Source organism: Neofelis nebulosa, chromosome 5 (genome assembly GCF_028018385.1).
Source record: "Neofelis nebulosa isolate mNeoNeb1 chromosome 5, mNeoNeb1.pri, whole genome shotgun sequence".
Taxonomy (NCBI): Eukaryota; Metazoa; Chordata; class Mammalia; order Carnivora; family Felidae; genus Neofelis; species Neofelis nebulosa.
In genome coordinates this window covers 89,315,946-89,338,370 of record NC_080786.1, presented here as the reverse complement: position 1 = coordinate 89,338,370, position 22,425 = coordinate 89,315,946, and the positions used below count along the sequence as shown (strand labels likewise).

At 46.0% G+C, this 22,425-nt stretch overlaps 1 protein-coding gene across 17 annotated transcripts in view; it reads left to right on the top strand.

Moving 5' to 3' along the window:
- Positions 1-22,425, top strand: part of KALRN (kalirin RhoGEF kinase) — a 672,273-nt gene that overhangs the window by 525,251 nt on the left and 124,597 nt on the right. For all 17 annotated transcript variants that reach the window (XM_058731109.1, XM_058731107.1, XM_058731105.1 and 14 more), the window contains exon 34: positions 4,532-4,778. In XM_058731109.1, the coding sequence (XP_058587092.1) occupies positions 4,532-4,778 (247 nt within the window). The remainder of the gene's footprint in view (positions 1-4,531; positions 4,779-22,425) is intronic.

Genomic DNA, 22,425 nt, shown 5'->3' with positions numbered 1-22,425 from the left:
ATTAGCATCAGAAAGGTTTAGCAAGCCCTGGGCAAGGTCCTAAGGAGCTAAGCAAAGAAAACAGGTGAGACACTCCCAGGAAGGGGCCACCTCAGAGACTGCTGAGATGGGGGGGGGGGGCACCGTGAAGGAAATAGGCAAGAGAAAATTTTAGAAACTGCGGTACACAGTCAGAGAAGACTCAGAAACACCCGACTTCATGCTGAGAGTCTGTGTTATCAGCTCATGGCTCCTAACATTTCCCTCCTAGGAATGAGTTTGGTCTTAGAATCTGGAGTGGGATCAAACTGGTAGTTTGAAAGTCAAGCATCCATAGCCGACAGTTGGAAAATAAACAGGACAGATAATATGCAGCCTTGGACTTTTGAGTAGGGTGTGATAGCCCCTTCCTGACACTGTTGAATCACCAGGACCTCTGTGGTGGGGAGAGGTTGGGCTCCCTCCCTCCACACCCCTGATTTCAGCAAGAGGGTGTCTGTCAAATTGGAACATGGTTCCCTGAGACAATACCTTAAAGATTTCCAAGGAGGATGTTGAAACCGTTCTTAAAAGGCTTTGGGGAGGAGAAGAGCGAGGTGAAGACAGATGTTTGCAACATTCTGTGCAACACGCTGTTGGATAAGACCTATTTAAATTTCTGGGACAGAGATTCAGCTCAGAGAGAGGAGTGTGGACTCCTGAATGTGCCACTGTAGAGGAGTACAGCCCTGCAGAGAAGAAGGGACAGTGAGAGTGGGGACATGGTCACTGGGCCTGTCCAGATGGGAAGAGGAAGAAGAGAAAGTAATGACCCTGGGGCCCTGTGAGACAGTAGACCTGCTGGCACCCAACAGAACTGGTCAGAAAGAAAAATACACCCCTACTTTCCTAAGAAATTGATAATCTAGTGTCTGTGAGGGAATTTGGTTCTATTGGTTAATGAGGGGAACACTCTGTAATTAATGTTCAGTAGGTGGTGTGGCTCATCACAGTCCAGGAGAAGTCTTAGAGCATGCAGCATGAATGAATTATTTTGAGGGTTGCAATTAAAAATGCTTTAAGCGTGCCCAGATTCCTCAAAGGTCTTTTGGCCCCTCTGCCCTTGCCCCCTCCCCTACTGGCAAGGGCTCTTAGAACTTTCCAGGGCTAATTCTAGTCCTGGGTTCTCTGAAGCCCAGTTTGTGAAGTGTGAACTCCGAGTCCCTTGGGCACCTGAAGCTCCCTTGTTGCTCTGGGGAGGAATTGTTACAGGGACGGCTCTGTCTGGCCTCTGACTCATCCATTTCTCCTAACTCCCTCACTGCCACTGTTGAGAATTCCCTTGTTGCCCTGGAGTGGGGACCGAGTATGAGAAATCTATTTGATCACGCCATTGAGGTGAGGCAAAACCAGGACATTCATCCTCTATTTGAACCGTAATGTTTTGGGGCTGGGTCTCTGAGCACCAGCGAAACTGACTGTTGATCATCTTTCATCATCTTTTGTCTGGCCTGGGCAGCCTACAGCAAGCAAAAATCGCCATCTAATGGTGTTTTCCAGCCTTCTCTCGATCTTTGAATTGTAGAAGCACACTGTCTGGCTGTTAATCCTCTCCTGCCTCCCACCGTAGCTCCCTGCCTGCCCGTGGGTGGGTCTGGCTGTAACTTGTCCTGAGGGGCAGTGGGCCTTGTATCTGGTGACATGCTAGGCTGTTTGCAACCAGAGCCTTAGGCGCCCTCTGCTTTGCAAAAGTCTGCAAAAGGGCCATACCCATCCCTGAAAGGGCTGTAAATTGCATCTCAGGCCATGTGTGCGCTTGACCTTGGGAAAGAATCCTGAGGTTGGCACAGAGGAGTGACTCCATTGAAGCATAGAAGCTCGGTAACAGAGATTCTCAGAGTTAGCAGGAAATGTTGTGGTCATCTAGTCCAACATTCTACAAATGGAATTTGCAAATTCTACAAATTTCCATTAGTGGAAAATGGAATCAATTTAGTGGGATGCCACCAGCAAGTGAGAAAAAAAATGAAATAGAATATCAGTGAAATTAACTCAGCGAAACTTGTGTTTCAGTGAAATTTGTGTTTCAGTGACGTAGCTGTTCGTATGTTAGTGCAGACTGGTTAAGATTATAAACTGCAGTCCGGAAAGTTTAAGCAACTTGTTGTAGGCCAAGCAAACCCTCAGAGGACCAGTAGCTCAGGCCAGTGTTGTCTTCTCTCCACCTGTCTCCCACCCCCTCCAACCACATACATACCTAAAACTTGTACATAATTTGCTCTGGTATGTGGTTTAAGGAACATGGGATTTGTGGTGGAAGGCTGGATTCAAGTCCAGCTGGGTGACTGTGGGAAACCATCTGGCCAGTGTTTCTCAGACAGTATCTCAGGGACCCTCCATTTAGAATCATGAGTTGGGGGAGTCTTGTTAAAAATATACATCCCTGGGTCCCCTGAATCAGAACCTGTGATTGGAGGCTAGGGCAAGTGAGAGACCAGCAAAGGCATCTGCACGTTCAACAAACTCCTGAGGCAATTTTTATGCGCACTCATTGTCCCAAACAATGATCTTGATGTTTCTGAGCTTAAAGTTCTTGATGGATGAGGTGGAGATGGGAGCATCACCTGGTTGTTGTGAGAATCAAGTGGATAGTTAACGTGAGGGTGACAGCACTCTACAGACCTGAGGTATTACCATCTCACAACATCCCTCTCAAAACGATGCTTCGGGAAGATGGCACCAGAAGGGCACAGAGGTAGAGTCTGTGCATTTAATGGGACTAGGAAAGTTAAATGGAAAAATGAGCCAACAAGCATGTTTTCTCCTTCTTCTGTCTCTTTCCCTCTTCCAACTTCTGTCCTACGAATTTCTCTTCCTGATCCAATCTCAATGGCTGCGCCCTGCCCATCCCCGGACACGTGTTTAGAGCAGGCTCCTTACTCCGTGGTTGGGAGCCATACATTTTGCAACCATCATTTCAATGCATCGTGTAACCTTCTCAAGCCCACTGTGACATTCAAGTTCCTTTAATAGGAAATTCTCACAGTCCTGAACGCTGAGCTCTTGGTCCTGGTGGGACTGTTGTTTCTCTGCATACTGGGCTGCTTGCTGTATTTACCATTCAGTAGAAGCTTCCCGGGACATATAGCTACGCAATGTACTTGGACTGGTGCATTAGTACGACTGCTGGTGCAGGCAATGCAGGCCCTGAAGGCTTCAATTAGAGATGTACAGACTGAGGCCAAGTTCCTTGGAGGTGGTAGCTGGACTTTCCCACTGAGCCGCTGTCTGGGCTGAACCTTGGGGAGAATAGGCTGCCCCTGTGGGCCTCTGGGTCTCCCACTCCTTCCCTTATTTCCCCTCTGCCCCTAAGTGCAGCTGCTATTTCAAGAGAGAAGCTTTGCAGGGGCGCTTGGGTGGCTCAGTTGGTTAAGGGTCTGACTCGGCTCAGGTCATGATCTCGTGGTCATGGGTTCAAGCCCCAGCTCTGAGCTGATAGCTTGGAGCCTGGAACCTGCTTCAGATTCTGTGTCTTCCTCTTTCTCTCTCTCTCTCCCTCTGCCCACCCCCCCCCACCCCGCCCCACTCACGCTCTGTCTCTTTCTATCTCTCAAAAATAAATAAGACATTTAAAAACATTTTTTTTTTAAGAGAGAGGCTTTGTGCTTAGCTCTGTGAGACAAACTAATAACTAGTGGTTTCTCATGATAAGTGAAAGTCTCAGTGTTCAGCTAGAAGAGGTTGCTCTTATCCTGAGGTCGCTCTACCCAGTTTTACTGGTTCTGCCCCAGAACCAGTGCAGTGGGGAAGTGCCAGGCCCAGAGGGAGGGTAGGCTAGGGTACTGAGGATGGCTCCTAAGTAAGATGTGACCCCTCTTCCTCCCTTCCCATTCTTTCTCCTGGTCCCCAGTGGTTGGGCTAAGGTAAACCAATTCTATTCCCTTCTCTTCTGCTTCTTTTTTGTGTTCACACCTCATTCTTTTTTGTGTCACTGGCAACATCTGTTTTAAGCTGATGGCTCCCGCTGGGGGTGGGGTAGGGAAAGTTGCAAAAGTTAGGAGGAAGGAGGTTGTCTCTTCCATTATTCCCAAATAAGAACTCAGCTAGAAGCAGGTAAGAGTGAGTGAGTTAGAAATGGTCCCCAGTAAGAGTCTGAGGGTGGTCATAGGGGCAAGGAGGGGCACAGAGTAGTGCCCTGGGAAGACGTAAAGAGACATACTGGGAAAGGGGGTAGAAGGCACAGCTAGCTGGAAGCTTGGCAAAGGAAAATGAAAATAACTCCAAGTGAACAAGAAAGAATTAGAATTAAGCTCGGTTCTGGGCAGGCTCCAGATTGTGGCTGGAGCTAGAGCAGCGGAATGATTGAATGGCACTGTGTCAATTACTTTCTTTTCTTGTTTTCTTTCCTGTTCCCAACTCCCTCTTCTGCCTTCTTCCCACTCCGGACCCCATCTTTCCCCCCTTTTCTTCCTCCTCCTCCTCTTTTCCTCTGCACGCATCCTTTCTCCCTCCCCCTCTTACCCACCCCCTCCTCCCCCAATCCCTCACTTTCCACTCCACGCCCCACCCCAAGCTCTCTGGCGGATGTGAGTTGACCGTGGTCCTCCAGGACTTCAATGCAGGCCACAGCAGCGAGCTGACCATCCAGGTGGGACAGACGGTGGAGCTGCTGGAGCGGCCCAGCGAGCGGCCGGGCTGGTGTCTGGTCCGCACCACGGAAAGGAGCCCCCCGCAGGAGGGCCTGGTTCCCAGCAGCGCCCTGTGCATCTCCCATTCCCGAAGCAGCGTGGAGATGGACTGCTTCTTCCCCCTGGTGAAAGGTAGGGGGACTGAGGGGGGGTGGGCACGTGCAGAAGGCGCTGGGCGCGAGCCCACCCTAACCGAAGAGCACCACTGAGCTAACCTGTCTTGTCAACCTATTCTGACCTTGTGGGATTTCTCTTGACCTGCTTGTGAAAGGAGTGGGTTGGGGACTTGAGGAGAAAGAGCTACCGAGTGGCCGTGTGACTTTGGAAAAGTCATTTAACCTTTGTGAGTCCATTTCAGCCTAAAATGAAAGCTGAATTAGATGGCCTCTAAGACCTCTTCTAGCTCTCCCACTACATTCAGAAAAGTCTTCTACCTGTGACCAAGCCTAGACTTCTCCCTTCTGCACTGAAGGCTCCACAGCTGCTTTGGGCTCCCTGGCCCCCCACCCCCACCCAAGTGCTAGCATAGCTGAGTTAGGTTTGACCCTCCCCTCAGCCCTGCCAGGGCACAGGACACTCATTTATGGGGCCTTCATGGATACGTTCTTTGAGCCCAGGCTTCTGTGTTTACACAGTTCTGTGTTATTCATTTTATATAAGTTCTCTGCTTATTTATTCATTTTTCCCCTCCAACCAAGGAGACTGAACTACTTAGAACAGTGATTCTCCAAGGGGGGAGCGGGGGTGGGGGGTGTCTCAGGATTGGCAAGGTCAATATCCCTCTGAAACTTTTAGAAATGCAAACTCAGACTCCGCTCCAGACCCACTGGGTCTGAATAGCTGGGGTGGGGGCCAGCAGTCTGTGTTTTAGCAAGCTCCCCTGGGACTTTCATGCTCACTCTCGAATGAGACCCTCTAACTTTGACAGTCAAGGCTGGCAGGGGCTTTGGAGTTACTCATTTTACATTGAGTAAACTGAGGCGCAGAAGGCGACGCTGAGCTCTCCTGGGGTTCTGAGCTTCTTTTCTTAACTGGTCACATGACCTCCGTCGGGGGCGCCCTCTGTGCCGACCCATGCTGAGTATTTGTGAAATGGGAAGAGGGTAGGGGCCTTTGGGGAGGCAGGGACACCAGGGTCACCACAGAGACCTGCTACAGACTTCTTGGTAGGTACTGCAGGCTAATTAAATTTCTGAAAAGTTGCTAATTCTGCTGGAATTGCATCTGGTCCACCTCTAAAACCTGCCATCCTCCTTTCACCCACCAGATGGCAGTAGCAGGTTGCATTATTGGAGCTATCCAACTCTCCCAAGGGGCGTCCCTGGGTTTTTTTCCATCAGAAGAAAACTGGAAACTAAGACCCTCTTCCCTCCACATGCACACACCCTCGTGCCCCCTTCCCTCTGTTCATCCATCGCTTGCTTCTCCCCTCCTTTACTCTGAACACAGGAGGAGCTGTGTCAGGAAATTGTGTGGAATTTGTAATTGCAGATACAGCTCCCCGGTCCTTTGAAGTGTCCACTGCAGAAACTCGTGGTACCGGGAAGAGATGGGTGAAACTCAGGAATGTGGTTCTGTTTGAAGTCTAACCAAAGGGAAACTGGGACCCAAAGGGGCTAGAAGTGTGAGGGTGAATGATGCAATATACACAAAACACTTAGAACAGTGCCTGGCACGCAATGCGTGGTAGTTGTCATGATAAGTGATAGTTATTCCATTTTTTGCCATCGATTCTTCAGCAAAATAGCTACCAACTCCCACACATCCAGTCTAGAGACCCCCATCTTTGGAGACAAAACCAAGGATGGCACTTCCTTTGCTGGGGAGGGCTAACTCGTCATAGATCTCTGGTGTGCGTTGTTCATCAGGAAGGACTTACCTTGCAGAGAGGAGCTGAGACTTCCTGACAAAGGCCCAGCCTCTCCAGCCTGTGACTGGGTAGGATATGCATGCCTTCCTTGCCCCTGCCCATCTGGGACCCTACTGCTTGTGGCAGGAGCAAACCCACAGTGGAGAGGCAGAGAGCAGTCAGAGGGGATCTGTGATCCAGAGGCATTCAGGGTGAGAACTCTAGAGGGAGAGGGATTAGTGGAGGGTCAACTGCAAAATGGACACTAAGGAGGAGGGATGGAATATAGAAGCAAGAGAGAAAGTGGAGAGGGAGACCAGCATAGAACTTTCTGGCGCACTCCACCAGCAGGCATGGCTTCTTAAAGGCAGTATCCTACCAGTGCCAACTACAACTACCCATTTCCTTGGCTCTGTTGGTTTGTAGGCTGGTTCCTCTCTCTCCAAGCATAGGCCAAGTAGGTGGGCCTTCAGATGGCCACCTGTGAGCTCTTACTGCCCTCTCACCTGTATGGGCTCAGAATACACAGGTGCCCAATTCCTGACAGTCAGGCCTCCATGGAGCAGCCCTAACACAGCCTCATTTGAAAGCGTGTGCTCTCATGCACACACCCCAGTTTGGAAAGCCATCTCCCACTCCAGGGCCTCTTAGCAGAAACTCCATAAACTGTTCCTTCTCCCCATTCTGAGGGCTGCCTGCTGGCCCCCTGGCCTTTTCCCCTCCCAGCTGATGTGTCTCCAGCAGGCGCTTCACCTTACAAGTTATGCACAGCAGGACTGAGAATGAAGCATTCCTCTGGGGGTTGTGGACTAGTACAGGGTGGCCTCACCCAATATCACTGGAGGTCAAAATCTGTTCCTTTTTCAATTCTTAGGAGGGAACTGGTCCTCTTAACCTTTGTAGAGAGCATCAGGTCAGTGCTTCTGTGGACTGTGAGAAAAAATGCAGTGTTTGTATGATGTGCTAAGTGCCAGATGAGTGCTCAGGCCATGACTGTCACCCCCCAGATATGCAGGTGGAAGAATCTTGGAATGTTAACACCGAGAAGGGAACTTGAAGAACCACTAGACCAGGCTCTCAACCCTGGCTGCATGGAATCCCCTGGAAGCTTTACTGAATGACAATGCCCAATCCTCACCCAAAACAACTAGGTTCAGAATCTCTGGAATGGGACCTGAGGGTCCATGTTTTTAAATGCTCCTTGGGTGATTCCAAGGTACAGCCAAGTCTGAGAAACAGTGCACTAGTCCAGTTTCCTTTCCTCTAGGGCCACTCTTGGGCACAGGAAAGCAAGATGACTTTTCAGAAGCCACAGGGAAGTTGATGGCAAAGCTGGAGTAGAACCAAGGCTCCAACCCCCTTGCCCAGTGCTCTCCACCACACTGCCTATGGTGCTTCCAGGTAGCTCTGGGCTCCTCTCTTGTCTTTCCTTCCTGTGCCTTCTCAGGAGACAGCGGTTGGTTGTTTCTCCCGATATATCTGTGGCAGGACTGGTGATAGGGCTGCGTGACAAAGTGGGGGGCCTGCCTTTCTTATTTCTTTGCTGCCACCTGACACTCTCACTGGGGTTGGACCCTGTGGGGCCTCATCATTCCTCTTCCTAATCTATCCCCTCTCACTTTCTTAGCAGCAAGTGGTGGAGGGCAGCACCTCCCAAGGGACAAAGACTTTGTAGCTACAGTTTCAACTCTGGGTACATTTTAGAACCACTCAGAGGAGACTTTTAAAGTCTACTGATGCCTCACACCTCACCCTAGACCAATTAATTCATAACTACCTGGGCATCAGTACTTTTTTTTGGTTCCTTGGTAATTCTGTTGTTCCATGAGCATTGAGAGTCACTGCCTTATGGGTTTAGCAACTCCCAATTATCAGGCATAGGAGATTTTAAAGATGAATTGGGAGGGATTAATACGCAAGTTATATAAAGAACTCCTACAACACAACAACTACAAAAAACAATTTGATTTAAAAATAGGCAAAGGACTCGAATAGACATTTCTCCATAGAAGGTATACAAATGGCCAATAAGATGAAAAGGTGGGCAACATCACTAACAATTAGGGATCTGCAAATCAATACTACAATGAGATACCGGTTTATATCCATTAGGGTGGCTATTATTTTTTTTAAAAGCATAGGAGGGGCGCCTGGGTGGCTCAGTCGGTTAAGCGTCCGACTTTGGCTCAGGTCATGATCTCATGGTCCGTGAGTTCGAGCCCCACGTCAGGCTCTGTGCTGATAGCTCAGAGCCTAGAGCCTGTTTCGGATTCTGTGTCTCCCTCTCTCTGACCCTCCCCCATTCATGCTCTGTCTCTCTCTGTCTCAAAAATAAATAAACGTTAAAAAAAATTAAAAAAAAAAAGCTTAGGAAATAACAGGCATTGGTGAGGATGTGGAGAAATTGGACCCTTCTGCACTGCTCATGGGAAAGTAAAATAGTGAACTGCTATGGAAAACAGTATGGGGTCCCTTAAAAGCTTAAACATAGAATTACCATATGATCCAGGAATTCCACATCCAGGTATACACCCAAAAGAATCAAAAGCAGGGACTCAAGGAGCTACTTGCGCACCCATATTTAGAGCAGCACTATTCACAAAGGTCAAAAGATGGAAGCTCTGGTGTCCATCAGTGGATGCATGGGTAAATAAAATGTTCCATACACATTGAATGGAGTATTGTCCAGTCTTTAAAAAGAAGGAAAATCTGGGAGCACCTGCATGGTTCAGTTGGTTCAGCGTCCGACTTCAGCTCAGGTCATGGTCTCACGGTTTGGGAGTTCGAGCCCCACATTGGGCTCTGTGCTGACAGCTCAGAGCCTGAGGCCTGCTTCAGATTCTCTCTCTCTCTCTCTCTCTCTCTCTCTCTCTCTCTCTCTCACTCTCTCCCTGCCCTTTACCCCACTCACTCTCTGTCATTCTCTGTCTCTCAAAAATAAATAAATGTTAAAAAAATTAAAAATATATAAAAAGAAGGAAAATCCAACATATGATACAACATGAATAAACTTTGGAGACATTATGTTGTGTGAACTCAACTCATCACAAAAGAGCAAATACTGGATGGTTCCAGTTATAGGAGGTACCTAGAAGAGTCAAATTCCCTGAGACAGAAAGAAGAATAGTGGTTATGAGCAGCTGGAAGGAGAGGAGGAATGGGGAGTTAGTGTTTAATGGGTACAGAGTTTCAGTTTTGCAAGATGAGAAAAGTCCTGGAGATGGATGGTGCTGGTGGTTGCACAACCAAGGGAGTGTTGTTACTTAATGCTACTGAACTATATACTTAAAAATGGTTAAAATGGTGTTTAAAAAAAAAAAACAAAAAAAACGAGGGTTGGTCCTGGGTGCTTCTGCCTTTGGACCCAAAACCTGTCTAGGCTTTTCTCTACCCAGCTATGTAAGACTTCTGTGTCCCTTTTCCTTTCCTACCCAGTTTCTTCCTGGCTCTAGCTGAGTGCCTGGAGAAGCTATAAGGAAACACGTCTTTGCTTAGCAAAACCTAGCCCAGGAGGTGAGCCCTACGAGCAGATGTCCTGGAGGAAAGGGGCAGGGGCCCAAAGTGGCCATTGCTTACTCACAGGGAGTGCTCTCCTGTAGGGTCTCCTGATGATTTCTGCTATCATCACCCAGCTGCCCTCAGGAACAGCTTACCCAGGCTGTGGTGTGCAGGTCTAGAACAGTGGAGAAAACCTGGGCTCTGGAGATACACCTCACCAGCAGCCTGAAGATGCTGAGCAGGTCTGTGATACTATTGACTTACATTAAGTTTGTAGTCAAGTCATAAAAATACCTGACATTTATTGAGCCTTCCTATGGGCCAGGTTTCTAGGTTAGTGCTTTAATACGAGTAACAATAATCTTTTCTCACTTTATAGACAAGGAAGGTCAGTCTTAGAAAGATTAGGTGACTTGCCCGAAGTCACATAGCTCACAAGTGGAGGACCTTGATTTGAAGGCAGGTCTGTCAATTTCCCAAGGTCTCACTCTTTAAGTATGCTCTATACCCTCCCAGGTCTGAAGGCATTTGTGACAGGTACTCAAATTCACTGAGCTTCCATCTGACAAGGCTCCCCTTTATGCAACCAATCTAGCTGGATGAGAATTTGGAGAGAGATGGCCACGCATACTGCTCTCTCACTCTCCCTTCGCCTCTGGCCTCATGTGCTCCCTTCCCTAGAGGTAGTAGCAACAGACAGATTTTGTCCTGTGGGTGCTTTGCCCGCTAGAAAGATCTTGGTGTCCCTGGCTAGAGCAGAAAAACTCTGACCAGCCCTGTGGATCGTAGGCGGAACTGGGTCCAGTTAGGGACCTGATAGGGGCTGGCCTAACCCTGGAGCTGGTCCAGGCTGTCCCAACAGATTTTCTGCAGGGATGGGAACTTCCTGCACTTTCTGCTGCCAGGAACCAAAATGAGCCTTTCCTATCCCCTCTGCTGTCAGAGACTAAAAGCTTCCTTCTGCCTGCGGACTAGAGAGTCCACTAAAAGTCTCTCTCTTAGTTTTCAGTGTAATTCTGCATTAAGAGAAGCTACTTCAGGTTTTAGTTGACTCCATAATGCCTACCACGGGGATTCACCATGGGAAGCTAAAAAATAATTGTCACCAGACATTTCCCTTCAGGTATGAAGTGACATATTAAAACTATAGTCTCTGGTCTACACTCCTACTCTGTTTGGGTGTCTGTAACTGACCTGCTATGAGGAGCCACCCTGGAATTCAGAACTCATTTTCTTCTAGAACAAAATTATACCCCAGAGAAGGATGAATGACAGGGGGAAGAGTTTTCCATACTATAGCCCACAAAATTGTATTTAAGAGTAACATAGCTGAGGGGCACCTGGGTGGCTCAGGCGGGGTAAGCATATGACTCATGGTTTCGGCTCAGGTCATGATCTCATGGTTCGGTGTGTGGGGTCGAGCCCCACGTCAGGCCCTGCGCTGACAGCATGGTGCCTTCGTGGGATTCCCTCTCTTTCCCTCACTCTCTGCCCCTCCCCTCCCTCTCTCTCTCAAAATAAAGAAATAAACTTATGAAAAAAGAGTAACAGAGTTGAATATTAGTATGTTTGCAGTGAAAAATGATGGCAAGGTTGTTTTTATTAATTGAAACCAAAAAATAATGCATTTGCATGAGAAATGTAACTAACTTGAGTGCTGATACTTCTTGAAGAAAAGTGTGTTTTAAGACAGGTGGAGATGCATTGGGAGAGATTCTAAAAGGAGGTCCTAGTCATTTTTCATAATTATAAAAAATTAGAATTAAAATTTTTTCTTTTTATAATTGAATAAAAGTCCTTGATTAGATTTCATTTCGCTTCAGAACATAGGCTTTTATGGATTCTCGGAATCTTAGAATTGAAAAGCACAATAAAGGTCCTCTGATTCACTCTTTCCCTAATATAGGGACCCCATTCTACACGCCTCTGATACTCAGCCAAGCATTACTTGAGTGCTCCCCAGGACTGGGAGCTCATTACTTCTAGAAGAAGCCTACTGCATTTTAGTACAGTTCTAATGGTGAGAAATTCCTCTTACTTAGTGCTGAAACCCAGATGCTTCCTGCCCATCCCTCCTGCTAGTCTCCTTCCTCCAATCCCCCACTTGAAACCTACCAGTCCTAACTCTCATGCTCCATCTCCTGATTCTTATCTAGAACAGACTAATTTAATTTGCATATAAAATGTTAGACACTTCTTTCCTAAGGTACAGTTTAATAAAAGCCTAGTAACTTTTCTGTACTCTTTTACTGAATCCGTGGGGCAGCACAAAACATCTTGGATTAACTTCAACAACCTTCATTTGTTTACAGTGATTATTTGTGTGTGTGGTTTTAAATCCTCCTCACCATCCTTGGGTTTAAGAACATCCAGCCATCCAGCTTTACGTCAGGTGCCTCAAAGCCCCTCATGCTTGGGAGACCTGGTCCCCTGCTCTCTGGTCACAGCTCAGAGGCAACTGAATTGCACTCTGAGGCTCTCTGCTGGCTTGTCTTTTTTCCTGGTTATTCCCTACCGTCATTCATACCTTCATCCCTATCTTTCTGAATTACCTGTAGGATCCCCTCCAGTTCTAAAGATGTCTGTTTTTTTCTTTCCATATCGGGTAATCACCTTTGATAACCTAAGGCAATCATCCCATATTTTTCTCAGAAATGTACTCGCACATCTTTGAGGAAACAGGCGAGGGTTTGGCTCTCGGGGAGACAGGCCAGGAAGAGGACAGGGTGTGGAATTAGGGAGAGTCACTTTATCTTAGTTTCCATGTCTATGCAAAGGGAAGCTGACAAAAAAATACCTATCTTACAGAGTTGCTGGAAGACTCAAAGGTGGCAGTGTTATTAAGTAAAAGTACTTTTTTATTTTAGATTTTTTAAAAGTAATCTCTACACCCAACCTGGGCCTCGAACCCACAGCCCCGAAATCAAGAGTCGCAGTCTCTACTGACTGAACGAGCCAGATGCCAAGAGTGGTTTTAACTGTAAAGTTGAGGGACACCTGGGTGGCTCAGTCAGTTGAGCATCTGACTTTGGCTCAGGTCATGATCTCACGGTTCGAGGGTTCAAGCCCCACACTGTGCAGAGCCTGCTTCAGATTCTCTGTCTCCCTTGCTCTCCCCACTCATGCTCCGGCTCTCTCAAAAGTAAACATTAAAAACATTAAAAAATAAATAAGTAAATAAAAGAAACTGTAAAGTTGGTGATACAGTTGTGTACATGGGTGGTTTAGAATGAAACATGGATGGCTTGGCTAACCATGAGCCTTTGCAGCATATGTAGCAGGCCATAAGGTGAATGATGACAGGTGCGGAGAGACTACAAGTCTTGATGTGAAAGACCTGGGTCTGAATCCCAGCTTAGCCCCTGACTAGCTCATGACCTTAGGCCAGATCCTGAAAGTCAATAAAAAGGAGCAACAGTACTTGCTTCCCTTGAATTAGACTTCCCCGCCTAGGTACACCTCACTAGAGGTCAATTAATGTTCATCTCCCTGCCTGCCCTTTGTCCCAATGCGGATAACCCCATAGCGATGACTCTAGGGCTTTTCCAGCCTGAATCCATGCCAGGGCTATTCACAAGGACAAGGTTTTGTTTCTAGTTTCATCCACAGGTTCTGCAGAGGCCCCCACACTGTCTCTAGTCTGTATCCCCTTTCCCTCAGTTTCTATTCCTGGCCTATCCCAGGCCCTTTCCACAAGCTACTAACAGTAGGTCTGTCTGGCTCTATGATTTCCCCCCAAATAATGGTTTATTCCTGTCTTCTTTTTTTTACCTTCGACCCAGAGAGTTGAGATCATATTTGATAATAATTGAACTGAAAATTAAAGTTATTCCCTGGCTTGCACCTGCCAGTGACTTATTCTCTTTCAATGATTAACTCGGGTCATTGAAGGAGGCATTCAGATCACACTGTAGAGATGGGCCGACCTGCGTGATGGAGGGCAGTGTGAGACCTTGAGTGTCAGGGTGGGTGTGGGTGTATCATTCCTCAATGGGATGGGCCAGAAATGTCTCAGTGGTTATTGACCAACAATCTGGGAGCCCTCAAAGGATGCAGTTGAAGGAAGAGGGAGATGTAGGGGCCATCCAGTCCCACTCCCCACCCCCCACTTTCTTTTAAAAGAGTAAAAGAGAGCAAGGCCTACTTGGTTCTTGGTGAGATGTAGGCCCCAGGTTCATTATGTTCCCCATCCCCTAAAAACTGTAGTGGAAACTGGTGTAAGCTTTAGCAGGAGCCCGAGGATGGGAACAAGGAGTAATGTTCTGATGTTAGGAGTTTTGACCGAAGAAGTCTTCGCATTCCTGTTTCCTGGGAAGTCTTCTCTGGAGACACATGGGCCAAGTACATCTCATTTATTTCGAATGGTTGAAAACTCAGAAATATAAGGATGGGCAGTGTCTCCCGCATTCCTCTTATTACTCAAATCTTTAATAAACTCACCCGAGGAGCACCTGGGTGGCTCAGTCGGTTAAGTGTCCGACTTAGGCTCAGGTCATGGTCTCACAGTTTGTGAGTTCAAGCCCTGTGTCGGGCTCTGTGCCGACAGCTCAGAGCCTGGAGCCTGCTTTGGATTCTGTGTCTCCCTTTCTCTCTGCCCCTCCCCTGCTGATGCTCTGTCTCTCAAAAATAAATAAACATTAAAAAACTTTTTTAAATAAATAAACTGACCTGAGCTACATCAAGGCAAAATCCACTTTGCATTTGATGCCTGAGAAACCTCTGCATGGCTGCCATGAGTCTACAAGCAGCTGCTCCTACATCGGGGGCAGGGAGGTGGGAGGACCACGTCGAAGTGCCAGTGCCGTCCCATGAAGTGTCCCCTGAAGGCAATGGTGAGCCTTCCTGAACTGGAACTCAGCCACAGCGATAGACTGGCACTTGTTACTGCCCTACTTCAGGAACACTTTGACCTACTTACAAGTAAGCATTTCTGGATGCAGATAAAACCTGGAAGGGTTTGTTTTTAGCAACTCCAGCATCAGGCATCTTTCACTTTGATAAATAGCTTGTCTCCTCCAGAGCACAGGCAGCCGCTCAGCACAGATCTTCAGGAAGCCGGCCTGGCTGCCCGCTGCTCTACCTCCCTGTCCCCATGGAACAGGAAGCATTGGCTGTTCTAGGGAGACACCTGGGTCCTCAGTGAAATGCCACTGACTTCCTCAATACTGCTTAGACCTCTCCCCCACCTGGGGCCTGGTTCAGACGGGAGAGTGATGGGTGAGACTTCCTTCCTGGGAAAACAAAGAGGATGATTGACGGGATATGCTGGGGCTTAAGGTTCTTGAGTGTAAGTGAGTCAGAAGAAAGAGGCAGACATGTGTCAGGTGGGCAAGCACGGAGGAACCCATTTACACGTGTAAGATGAGCTCAGTGATGGTTTCATCACTGGAGTCTCGGAGCTTTCACCAGGTGGGGGGTTAGACCACACTAAATGGGGAAGAGGGTACCGCATATAAGGCTGGCAGTCATGCCTTTTCTGTAGACACTACTATTAAAATAGCACATATTGCCAGGGAATAGTTACCCATGTAGACACTGTATAGTTTTGTAAGATATATCTGGAGTTCAAATCAAATATAGTAAAACACACCTTCCACCTCCATTCTCTAATCTGAAGTGTTTCTGGTTACTGATGATGATTATCTCAGTTCCTCTTTTTCACCTAAAGACAAAACCTCTACCTATTCTCAGTCCTGGTCTGTCTCCAGTTTCCTTTTTCTGCCACAAAACAATTAAACAAACTGATTCTCCCAGAACTCACCCAGTTTTTGTTTTTGTTTTTCATATTTGCTCAAGGTACATGTCTTATTCAATTTATATTTCTCATAAATTTCCCAAATTCCTGTATACAGTTTAGCTAGGTGACTCATAGACAGTAGATGTTCAAAAACCAACCATTTGTATGGGGCGCCTGGGTGGCGCCGTCGGTTAAGCGTCCGACTTCAGCCAGGTCACGATCTCGCGGTCCGTGAGTTCGAGCCCCACGTTGGGCTCTGTGCTGACAGCTCGGAGCCTGGAGCCTGTTTCCGATTCTGTGTCTCCCTCTCTCTCTGCCCCTCCCCTGTTCATGCTCTGTCTCTCTCTGTCCCAAAAATAAATAAAAAACGTTGAAAAAAAAAAAAAAAAAAACCAACCATTTGTTAAATAAACAGTAAGAATCTTAGAGTTTTAAGCCACAGTCATCCACTGAAGCCATGATTGGGTAATTTGGGAAAAATTATGAGCCACCCTGGCATCAGCAATCAGGCAGTTCACAGGTCAGAAGTCCACAGAGGGAAGATGAGGATAGGGACCTGCAATTAGCAACTGGAGAAAGTAACAGGCCGCAGAAGAATGAGTGAAGACGCCAGTTGTCAGAGTTTGAGAAAGTGAAAACATCTGAGTCCCGTTGCTCCCTAAACTCTGTATCAACCGTTGAGGAAGTAGTCCCAGGGTGTAGGTGGCCTTGAGCCCCAAGGTCAGTGGTTCTGAGCCCTGACTGGACACTGACATCTTCTGCGGAGCTTTAAAAAACTATCGATCTGAATCTGGATCGGAATCCAGAAGTTCCAGAATCCATCGGAATGGGTGCTAGAAGTGTCGCTGCTGGGGGAGGAAAAGGCAGGCACAGGACTCTCTGGGGGTGGGGGCGGGAGGAAAGCAGGGCCTGTTTCCACATTCACCCGGAGCCCCGGTGCAGCCCTCTCCGAGCCTGTTCAGGCATGTTTTCTAGAAGTTGTGCATGTACTTGTCACAGGGGTCTCTAGGCCTGAGGTGGGGCACAGTTGCTATTCCCTATGTCTCTGCGCTGAGCTCTTACTAAGAAATGTGGGGAAGTGCTATGAATTTGAAAACCTCTATGCCTGTAAATCTGAAGAGAAGAAGCCTAAAGGAAAAAATTGGACATATGTCTGTTGGTGGAAAAGGCAGATGCCTGAGGTCATGGTCCAGTGTCAGCCTGTGGCTGACATGGGGGAGAGGGCAGCCCCTTCAGTCTCCAGTATCAGGCCCCCATTATGGTGTACTGGGCCCAGTATGTCTGCAGGTTGAGACCAGCAGGAATTCTTTGGGGTTCACTGGGGGCAGAGTGGAGACGAGACATAAAGTGGACACACAGGTAGGTAGAAAGGCTAATTCGTGCAAAATGGACTTTGGAGGAGGCCTCATGATAGAGGCTGCCAAATAAGAATAAATAAACTCTGCCAAATAAGAATGAGGCTCAGCCATCTGTTTGGAAATAAGAACACTCTAAAGATATTGCTATAGCTCAGGGATTCTTAGCCTGCACCTTGGGAGTGGATGGACAGGTGTTTGAAAACCCAGAGATTAGAGATGTTCACCTGTCTTCTGCAAAAAGGAGTTTATCTGGGTGTGCAAAGTCCAGGGCTCAGCAATCCTGTGGGAAAAAGTGTATCCAGTTATTCAGGTAATATCATCAAGCCTCTCCGCAACTTGTCTGTCTTTCTCTCTGTCTCTCCTATCTCTGTCTCTAGCTCTGTTATATCTCTCCTCCATGTTGACTCAGGCAGCTTCTTCCTATGTGGTTATGGGCAGATGGTCTCCAGCTGCTGTAGGTTAATATTCCACCAACTTAGGAGGACACTTGTTGGTCTGAACACTGGGTGTTGTATGGAAACCAACTTGACAATAAATTATATTATAAAATACATAAAAAATAATTAAAAAATAATAATATTCCACCAACTTAGAAATCTTGTGAGAAGAGATTGCTGCCTTCCTTGTACTTCTTGCTAGGTGCTCACCATTTATGCTCCTTGGCTAAAATTGGGTCATGTGTTAAATTTGAACCAATTCCTGTGACTGACTGACTGACTGGCAAAGCCCAGGTCATAGGCCCATCCTTGAAGTGGAGGGTGGACGGGGAATGATGTCAGCTCTACCCAAAAACATGGTCTGAGAAGGGACAAGGGCTGCTTCCTCTAAGAAAAATCAAGATGCTATTACAAAAAGAAGGGAGCACAGGTTGCAAACACATGGGGGGAAATTCTCTATGCTATTAATTCTCAAAGTGTGGCCCCTGTACCAACATCAGCATCCCCTGGGAACTTGTAGAAATGCAGATCCTCAGGTCCCACTCCAGACCTACTGAATCAGAGACTCTGGGAGTGGAGCCAGATCATTCACGTTTTAACTCACCCTCCAGGTAATTCTGAGGCACACTCAAGTCTGGAAACTACTACATTACTGGTTCTCAAACCATGCTGCATGTTACAAACACCTGGGGAACTGTTAAAAATACTGATGCCGAGGGGCCTGGGTGGCTCAGTCACCGAAGTGTCCAACTCTTGATTTCGGCTCAGGTCATGATCTCAGGTTCATGGGTTTGAGCCCCTCATTGGGCTTCCACGCTGATAGTGTGGGGCTTGCTTGGGATTCTCTCTCTCTCTCTCTCTCTCTCTCTCTCTCTCTCTCCTCCTCCTCTGCTTGTGCTCTCTCACTCTGTCTCTCAAAATAAAAAAAACAAAAACAAAAACTTTAGGGGCACCAGCATGGCTCAATAGGTTGAGTGTCTGATTCTTGATTTCGGCTCAGGTCATGATCCTAGGGTCGTGGGATCAAGCTCTGAATCAGGCTCCCTGCTGAGCGTGGAGTCTGCTTAAGATATTCTCTCTCTCTCTCTGTCTCTCTCTCTCTCCCTCTGCCCCTCTACCCTGCTTGCTCTCTCTCTTTCTCTAAATTAATAATTAAAAAAAAAAATACTGATGCCTAGATGCACCCAAAGTGAATTAATCTGAGGATGTGAGGACGATCTGGCTGCGGTCACCCCATTGATCACCAGGGTTGATTCTCGGCTGTTCTGGCTGGCTAGGCCAGTGTCCCCTTCCTTCCTCACCATTCCACATGCATCCCTCCCACAGCTGAGTGCTTGGTTGAAGTAGATGACCTTCCTGATAGAGGAGGACCTGTTCTTCAGTCAAGGGTATATGAGTAGCTGTGCCCCCCCTGCTAGAATCTCTAAAGAAGCTCTCAAGTCCATTGTAGAAGAACATAGGGCAGTCAATCTTCTGAGACTCCAGACACATCCAAAGGAGGCGCTGCATGTGGCCGTCTGCCTTTCTTTAGAAAAAAAAAAAAGTGAAAAGAGTGAATCAATCTGAATCTCCAGGGGGTGGGGGAGTAAGACCTAGGGCATCAATTCTTAAATTTTGTTCTGCCCTGGAATCACCTGTGGAGACTTAAAAACAAAGAACAAAAACAAAAAAAACTAATGCCTAGAATTTTTTTATCTTAATTCCAGTATAATTAACATACAGCATTATATTATTTTCAGGTGTACAATATAGTGATTCAGCACTCTATTACAACACCCAGTGCTCATCATGGCAAGTGAACTCTTTAATACCATCACCTATTTTACCCATCCCCCCACCTCCCTTCTGGTAATCATCCCTTTGTCCTCTACAGCTAAGAGTCTGGGGTTTTTTTGTTTGTTTGCCTCATTTTGCTGTTTGTTCATTTGTTTCTTAAATTCGACATGAGTGAAATCATATGGTGTCATTCTCTGACTTATTTCACTTAGCATTTTACCCTCTAGATCCATTCATGTTGTTGCAAATGGCAAGATTTAATTCTTTCTTATGGCCGAGTAATATTCCACTATACACAGATACCACATCTTCTGTATTCATCCATCTATCGATGGACACTTGGACTGCTTCCATAATTTGGCTATTGTAAATAATGCCGCTATAAACATAGGGATGCATATATCTTTTTTGAATTAGTGTTTTTGTATTCTTTGGGTAAATACCCAGTGGTGGAATTACTCAGTATTTTTACTTTTTAATTTTTTGAGGAATCTCCTTACTGTTTTCCACATTGGCTGCACCAATTTGCATTCCCACTAGCAAGGCACCAGGGTTCCTTTTTCTCCACATTTTCTCCAATACTTGTTGTTTCTTGTGTTTTTCTTTTCTTTTTTTAAGTTCATGTATCTATTTTAAGAGAAAGAGTGTGAGTGGGGAGAGGCAGAAAGAGAGGGAGAGAGAGAGAATCTCCAGCAGGCTCCACACTGACAGCAGTGAGGCCTATGTGGGACTTGAACCCAGGAACTGTGAGATCATGACCTGAGCCAAAATCAAGAGTTGGACACTTAACTGACTGAGCCACCCAGGAGCCCCTCTTATGTTTTTCTTTTTAGCCATTCTGACAGCTGTGAGGTGATATCTCATTATGTTTTTGATTCACATTTCCTTGATGATAAGTGATGTTGAACATCTTTTCATGTGTCTGTTGGCATCTGTCTCCTTTGGAGAAATGTTTGTTCGTGACTTCCGCCCATTTTTAATTGGATTATTTGTGGGGTTTTTGATGTTGAGTTATAGAAGTTCTTTATATATTTTGGATACTGACCCCTTATTGGTTATATTGTTTGCAAATATCTTCTCCCATTCAGTAGGTTGTCTTTATTTCGTTGATTGTTTCCTTTGCTGTGCAGAAACTTTTTTTTTTAAGTTTATTTATTTATTTTGAGAGAGGATACAAGCAGGGGAAGGGCAGAGAGAAAGAATCCCAAGCAGGCCCCAAATTGTCAGCACAGAGCCCAATGTGAGGCTCAGTCCCACAAATGGTGAGATCATGACCTGAGCCACAACTGAGAGTCAGAGGCTTAACTGACTGAACCACCCGGCTGCCCCAGAAGCTTTTTATTTTGATGTAGTCCCAATAGATTATTTTTGCTTTTGCTTCCCTTGCCTCAGGAGACATATCTAGAAAAATGTAGCTACAGCCAATGTCAAAGAAATTATTGCCTATGCTCTCCTCTAGGATTTGCATGGTTTCAAGTCTCATATTTAGGTCTTTAATCCATTTTGAGTTTATTCTTGTGTATAGTGTAAGAAAGTGGTTCAATTTTATTTTTGCGTGTAGCTGTCCAGTTTTCCCATTTCACCATTTGTTGAAGAGACTGTCTTTTTCCCATTGTATATTCTTGCCTATTTTGTTGAGGATTAATTGACCATATAGTCATAGGTTTATTTCTGGGCTTCTATTCTGTTCCACTGATCTATGTGTCTATTTTTGTGTCACTACCATATTGTTTTGATTACTACAGCTTTGTAGTATGTCTTAAAATCTGGGGTTGTGATACTTCCAGTTTTTTTGTTCTTTTTCAAGATTGCTTTGGCTATTCATGGTCTTTTGTGGTTCCTTAAAAATTTTAGGATTATTTGTTCCAGTTCTGTGAAAAATGCTATTGGTATTTTGATAGGGATTATATTAAATCTGGATTGCTTTGGATAGTTTGGACATTTTAACAATATTTGTTTTCCCAATCCATGAGCATGGAATATCTTTCCATTTGTTTGTGTCATCTTCCATTTCTTTTATTAATGTTTTATAGTTTTCAGAGCACAGGCCTTTTTACCTCTTTGGTTAAGTTTATTCCTAGGTATTTCAGTATTTTTGGAACAATTCTAAATCACGCTGTTTTCTTAATTCTCTCTCTGCTACTTCTATTAGTGTATAGAAATGCAACAGATATCTGTATATTGATTTTGTATCCTGCAACCTTACCAAATTCATTTGTCAGTTCTAGCAGTTTTTTTGTGGAGTCTCCAGGGTTTTCTACATATAGTATCATGTCATCTGCAAATAATGAAACTTTTACTTCTTCCTTACCAATTTGGATGCCTTTTATTTCTTTTTCTTGTCTGATTGCTGTGGCTAGGATTTCTGGTACTATGTTGAATAAAAATGATGAGAGAGGACATCTTTGTCTTGTTCTTGATATTAGGGGGAAAGCTTCTAGTTTTTCACCACTGAGTATGATGTTAGCTGTGAGCTTTTCATACATGAATGCCTAGAGTTTTTGAAAGCTTCTCTGATGATTCTATAGGCACCAGTGTTTAATAACCATTTCCCTACCATCCCCTTTAAATTGTCCTGAGGACATTGCCATAAAACATATAGATGAAGTTTAGAAGAAGCAGGCATCTATTTTCTTAAATCCCTCAACTCATAACTTGGTCAGAGGGGTGCCTGGGTGGCTCAGTTGGTTAAGCAACCAACTTCAGCTCAGGTCATGATCTCATGGTTTGTGGGGTTGAGCCCCACATTGGGCTCTGTGCTGACAGCTCAGAGCCTGGAGCCTGCTTCTGATTCTGTGTTTTCCTCTCTCTCTCTGCCCCTCCCTCTGCTTGCAGTCTGCCTCTCTCTCTCTCTAAAAAATAAACATTAAAAAAAATTAAAAAAAAAAAAAACTTAGGTATCTGATGTTGATTCCTTTTCTTTCACATTCTTGGTGAGTCTGTCTTAACAGCTGGCTCCACAGGGCTGGGATTGGTTTTGTTCACCATTGTAGACCCACTACCTAGAACAGAGCCTGGCACGTAGTAGGCATTCAGTAAGTACTTGCTGAATTATTGAATAGGTCTGCAATCAGTCTGTCTCAGTTGTGTTCAAGACTTTCTTGTCAGGTTGTAGACATCACTG